This window comes from Vollenhovia emeryi, unplaced genomic scaffold (assembly GCF_000949405.1).
Source record: "Vollenhovia emeryi isolate VEMERY1.0 unplaced genomic scaffold, V.emery_V1.0 DF939774.1, whole genome shotgun sequence".
Classification (NCBI taxonomy): domain Eukaryota; kingdom Metazoa; phylum Arthropoda; class Insecta; order Hymenoptera; family Formicidae; genus Vollenhovia; species Vollenhovia emeryi.
The window spans coordinates 13,280-20,032 of record NW_011966592.1 but is presented as its reverse complement, the minus strand read 5'-3'; the positions used below and the strand labels follow the sequence as shown (position 1 = coordinate 20,032).

General features: G+C 40.9%; 1 protein-coding gene across 1 annotated transcript; it reads left to right on the top strand.

The window, feature by feature from the left end:
• Positions 1–2,639: 2,639 nt before the first annotated feature.
• On the top strand, positions 2,640–5,745 carry LOC105556795 (uncharacterized protein K02A2.6-like). Its single transcript, XM_012003905.1, has 5 exons — positions 2,640–3,054; positions 3,147–3,649; positions 3,834–4,341; positions 4,394–5,212; positions 5,456–5,745. The coding sequence occupies exons 1-5, from the start codon at positions 2,640–2,642 to the stop codon at positions 5,743–5,745; spliced, it is 2,535 nt and encodes an 844-aa protein (XP_011859295.1).
• The last annotated feature ends 1,008 nt before the right edge of the window (positions 5,746–6,753 follow it).

Sequence of the window (6,753 nt, the reverse complement as noted above, 5' to 3'; positions counted from 1 at the left end):
CGAGGTTTATTTGGGAGACTAACGACATTCCACTGTCTCGATAGCTTTCTCTTTGCAAATACATAACGCTTGAGAACAGAGAATTACTGTTTGAATCCGGAACAATAGTTTTTGAATGATTTATTATTTGTCTCAGTTCCCGTAAGACCCTATGTTAAAATAGCAATATTAAATAATTAGTAACTTGTAAACGAACAAATAAAAAGAGTTTCATACTGCAACTCTCGTATAATTTCTAGATTTCTAAACTGTTGTTCTTGAAACATATGGTCGAACATTATCATGAAGCAGTAATAACTCCACGTCTATTGAGCTGGCATTATTAATTATTCGTTCTTGAAATCTGTACGGCGATTCTGTGACTTGCTATCGATGGTTTTCGGTATCGTTAACTAACCTATGAAAGCTGTGCTTTTAACGTCTTTGCTGTCGTTAGTTAATTTCGATTCCGAAAAACATCGATAGCAAGTTACAGAATCCCGGTACTGGTAAAATCATTAATGCCGGAAAATACTGTTCTCAGATGGAGGAAATGCACCAGCAATTACGCTTTAAGCAACCTGCAATATGCTTTATGATAACGCTCGACCACATGTAAAGGACGAGAGGTGAGGGGCAAGGGGCGAGAGCCGAGCGTCGAGCGGCGATCGGCGAGCGGGGAGTGTTTACTGAAGCTCGCCGCTCGCTGCGTGACAACTTTTTTTCGGCGCGTCGCTCCACCTCTCGCTATTAGATGATGCCCCACCGTTGCCTGCCGAGTCCGGCCTGCCGCCGTCTACGCTCTCATTCGCTGAGTCATTAAAATTAATTTCTCGATAACTATTGCGAATTTTGCAAAATGGTATAGGACTTTTCTATTCAGTTTGCCCCGGTCTATCTGCCATTTACGGGTGATACGGGTATTAGTACACACCCTGTATATTAGCGTTAACAAGTGCACTGCTTAACTCAAAACCTAACAAGTGGCGACGAGCAGAACCTACGTGCATTCTGGATGAAAGTGCAATGCAAAATAGAACTGTGTAAAGTGCATTAACAGCATAAACTGTAGTACAGAGCAGACTGTAAGGCATAACAGTGACTGTAATTATTATAAACAATTGGTGCATAAAAGCATATACATGACAACAAAAGAAAGACCTGAAAATCTTGGAGAACCAAAAACGTCGTGGATCTATGAACTGCCAAAATTAGACTTACAAGGGGAAGCTCAGGTGACTCACCCTGGGATTTCGATACCAATTTTTTTGGTTATTCTGGAGGTGAAGAAAATAGATACGTGTCCCGGTGTTTGATTGTATAGGCCTTAGTTTCGGAGTAATAAATTTGAGAAAATTGAAATTTATTTATCGTCCAGTGAAAAACTTCATCCGAAGAATCCCAAATTCTGTTGAAGTTTTACAACAAAACCGACGCTGTCTTCGCGAGAAGACACAATAAAGATTCATTCATTAATTTATTTGCAATTATCAACGAGAGAAATTAATTTCGATGCAAACCAAGCGTGCTCGATCATATCTATAAAAGCTCCCGCTGATAATTGCGAATGAATTAAAGAATGAATCTTTACTGCGTCTTCTCGCGAAGACGGCTGTCGGTTTTGTTGTAAAACTTCAACAGAATTTTGGATTCTTTGGATGAAGTTTTTCACTTGACGATAAATAAATTTCAATTTTCACAAATTTATTACTCCGAAACTAAGGCCTATTCAATCAAACGCCGGGACACGTATCTCTTCTTTCACCTCCAGAATAACAAAAAAAATTGGCATCGAAATCCCAGGGTCACCTGAGCTTCCCCTTGTTAGTGGAAAAGTGTCGTGAATATCATCTCGACGTCGACGAGTCTAGCTCGATCGATACACTTCGTAAACAATTGTCCAAGGCAGTGAAGCAAGGCCAAATTCCACAGGAGATTAGCGCGAGGGGATCGAGCAACGCGAGTGAGAAAGAGACCAACCAGAGTTAGAGCGAAATCAAAGGAAAGACAGTGAACGAAGTAAATAGGAAAGCCGAAGCAATGGAACATACCAAACTCCAATTTACGCTCGGCCAAGATGACTGGGAGATTTTCACGGATAAGCTCGAATTGCATTTCGACGCAAATGACATTGTGGTTGAGGAAAAGAAACGAGCCTACTTGCTTACAAAGATCAACGCTGAAGCTTATACTTTAGTGAGAGATCTTTGTGCACCAGAGAAACCCAAAGAAGTAAAGTACACTGATTTGTTGGCACTAATAAAAAATCACTTGCCACCGACACCTTCAGTAGCAATGGAAAGGTGCACTTTTCACAAAACATCCCAAACGTCAGAGGAGTCTGTATCCGATTTCGCAGCGAGATTAAAAAAACTAGCGATAAATTGTAAGTTTGAGGACCTAGACGACGCACTGCGAGACCAACTGGTATGCGGCCTAATCGAACATGAAACTAGAGTGGAACTGTTCAGAGAGGATGAGTTAACGTACGAGAAAGCTTTCAAGATCGCCAAAAGTGTTTTTGTTGTGGTGGTAAAAATCACTGGGAAAAAAACTGCAGATATCAATTTAGAACGTGCGACTCATGTGGGGTCAAAGGTCACCTTCGGGCGATGTGCAAGCAAGGACGGCGACGTCCAGAGGCTCATTCAGTAAAATACATGCAGCATCTTCAAGCAGATGACTCCAAGGCCGACTACTCCGATAACGATTTCTTCATGATTCGTCACGGCGTGCGCACTGTGGAACCAGGGGGTCCAATGTTTCTAAGAGTAAAGATTTTTGATGTGAATGTGGATATGGAAGTTGATACGGGAACTTTCGTAGCAGTAATGTGCACAAAAGAGAAAAATGAATTGTTTCCGGAAGTTCCAATTGAGAATACAGAGTCGTTATTAAAATGTGTTGGGGAAATAAAGTTACCATTAGTTGGAGTAATACGTAAGGTAGAAGTTTGTTATAGAAGTGTAAGAAAGTATTTAGAGTTGCACATTATAGAGGGTAGTGGACCAATTCTTATAGGGAGACACTGGTTGGCAGAATTTGGATTGTGGCCGATCGATTTACAACGTACAAGTAAAAATACAGTCAAAATGTTTTTAATTTGCACAACGAAAACCCGGAGAAAGCATTAATCAGCAAGTATCCAATGCTGTTTGATAATAAAGTCGGCACCTATAAGCACGGGGAGTTCAAGTTAAGGCTAAAACCAAATGCACAACCGGTGGCTCTCAAAGCTCGTCGTATCCCTTTCGCTATGAGAGCAAAGGTGGAAACAGAACTAGAGAGACTGCTAAAGTTAGGGCATATCGAGAAAGTCGAGTTAAGCGAATGGGTGACACCGATCGTTCTTGTCCCAAAAGGAAAAGGCGTGCGGATATGCAGCGATTTTAAATTAACAGTAAACCCGTTCCTGGTAGTAGATAAATATCCACTTCCGCTCATCGATGAGATTTTTAACTCCTTGCAGGGGGGAATCACATTTTCCCAAATCGATTTATCACATGCGTACATGCAAATTGTAGTTGAGGAAAAGTCTCGAGAATTGCTAACTATAAATACGCATAAAGGGTTATTCAGATACAGAAAAATGCCAGAGGGGGTTGCCTCGGGTCCTGGAGATTTCCAACGAAAGATGGAGGAATGCCTTAGCAGAGTACCAAATACTGCAGTATATGTATTTGAATAATTTAATGTGTACGGAAAAAAATTATAAAGAACATGAAATGGTAATTGATCAAATTTTTAAAAGGTTCGCTCATGCAGGTCTAAAAGTAAATGCATCAAAATGCGAATTTTTCAAAGAGAAAATTGATATCCTCGGTTACGTAATTGATAAACACGGATTACACAAGGCACCCTCCAAAATAAAAGCTATCTTGGAAGTTCCAAGTCCCACGAATGCAAAACAAGTTTCGTCATTCTTAGGACTCGCTAACTATTACGCGCGTTTCCTACCAGCCCGAGCGATAAAGTTGAAACCTCTCTACTCGTGTTGTAACAAAGGTGAATTTAAATGGTCCGCGGAGTGTGAAGAAGCTTTCCAATGGGTGAAAAATGAAATTACTTCAGACAGAATTTTGGCACATTACAAACCAAAAGTAGATTTAGTTCTGACATGCGACGCCACAAAATACGGATTATCGGCCATTCTATCGCATAAATATAAAGATGGATCGAAACGCGCCATTCATTTCGCGTCGAAAGTTCTTCCAAAACGGGAAATAGGCAGAGCCATAATTGATAAAGAAGCGGCGGCTATATTATTCGGTTTCAAGAAATTTTACAACTATATTTACGGCCATGAGATAATTTTAAGGACAGATCACAAACCCCTGGTGTTTATTTTTGGACCACACAAAGGTATACCAATGACAGTTGCCAGCCGTCTGAAAATGGGCTTATTACCTTTCAGGATTTAGATATAAAATCGAATATATTAAATCGGTCGATAATGGCAGTTGTGATGCCCTTTCGCGAATGCCTATATTTGATTCTACTCAGGTCTTCGACAGGGACATAAGTACAATCAGTTACATTGATGAAGGATTACACGCGGTAACGTCAGACGGGATACGTAGAGAAACGGGAAAGTGTCCTGAGGTGGGAAAGATAATAGGCTATTTGAGAGAAAAATGGCCGTCTTTTAATCAATTAACTGCGGCGGAGAAAAAGTACCATGAAATACGTTTAGAATTGTCAGTGGAGAAAGATTGTATATTACGCGGTAGTAGGGTAGTAGTACCAAGTAGCTTACGTGAAGCTGTGCTAAAAGAATTATACGAATCGCACTTTGGCATAGTGAAAATGAAGTCCATCGCTAGGTCCTACTTTTGGTGGCCCAAAATAGACGAGGATATAGAGCGTGTAGCGGGATCCTGTGTAATTTGTGTAGGGGGATCGAAAAAGTCGGATAAAGTCCCACTAACACCCTGGCCGTGGCCAGATCGCGCTTGGTCGCGGATCCATAGCGACTTTCTCGGACCGCTAAAAGGTCGGATGTTTATGATTGTGATTGATGCGCATTTGAAATGGCCCGAGATGGTTGATATGGGGAAGTGTACGACGGCGGATAGAGTGATTATTGAATTTAAAAGGTTATTTAGTAGACACGGATTACCGAGACATATTGTGACAGATAACGGCAGGCAGTATACTTCAAATGAGTTTCAAACGTTCTTAAAGAATAATGGAATAAAGCAATCGTATTCGCCTCCTTCCCAGCAAACACAAAGTAACTGTATAACTGTAAGTTAAAATTTCCTACTCAACAATATAACTGTTACATAACACACGTGTTATATAACAGTTCCAGCAAACACAAAGTAACAGTTATATAACTGTAAGTTAAAATTTCCTACTTCACAATATAACTGTTATATAACACGTGTGTTATGTAACAGTTATATAGTTGAGTAGGAAATTTTAACTTACAGTTATATAACTGTTACTTTGTGTTTGCTGGGTTATCATCCAGCCACAAACGGCGCGGCAGAAAACTTTGTAAAGACATTCAAGGATAAAGTGAACAAATGTTTAAAGTCAGGAAAATCCTTAGAATATGCGGTGAACTTGTTCCTTTACGATTATCGCTCGACACCACATGCTACGACCGGTAGAAGCCCAGCTTGGATGCTATATAAGCGCAAACTTCGCACTCGTTTTGATTTATTAAAGCCGAGTACAATAGATGAGGTCGAAAACAATAGGGAAGCGCAAGTTCAACGCAAAAAGGGAAACCGGCAGGTGTCATTCGCGCTGTTGTGATGGTAGACGATCATAGAATGGATAGAAAAGATAAGCGAGTAGAGGTGGAAATAGTTGAACAATTGTCACCGGCCACTTTTAAGGTTAATGTAGCTCCGAAATTGATCTGGAAGACACACTCGGATCAAATTGTAAATTTGAGAAGGTCAGATCGTATAAGAAACCAAGGCAAAGAAAACACAAAGTAGAAGGAGAGGAATTGTAATGTATGTGAATCACGTGGTTAAGGTAATACCAATGTGCTAGCGAAATATACAGGGTGGTCCCGAACCACAGACTTCTATATAACACTAGACCGCTAACTCCCTTATATTCGCGCATAAAAGTTGGTTCCAAGCATTATGTATTACATAGCGATCATGTGACGTGATCACGTGATGATTCCGGTAATATGGCCAATGCATTACCACATGTGATTGGCGACGAGAAGATTCGCTGGCGCCCCGCAGTAGTGAGCGGTGGAACTACCGTAAGTCAGACATAACCCTGACCGTACGTACTAGCGAATCTTCTCGTCGCCAATACCGAGTGATACGTGTCTCGATACACACGGGATATAAATATTAATATTTACTATGCCGGTGCGTTGTTGCCACAGACTTCTATATAACACAAGACCGCTAATTCCGCCACATACATGGTTCTGAAAAGAAGCTGTGGCTGGCACACACACACACATGTATACCTATACATTTATTGGTGGCCTCCAGTGGTGACACGCATGCGCAAGAATTCTGTACATACTTTTCAGAACCATGTATTTGGCGAAGTTAGCGGTCTAGTGTTATATAGAAGTCTGTGTCCCGAACGTTCCGGTCAGGCTTTGAAACTTTATAGGAAATTTAATTCTGAACAAAAAGTTTCCTATAAACATGGGTCGAAAAATGCTTCCTTAAAAAGTTAGCGCCCAAAAACCTCTGAAATCACGGTTATTTTCCCCGAGTCCGCGCTAATTTGGAGTCCTGTATCGCAGAGTATTCCAACCGGTCACGTGACTGTTCCCCCACC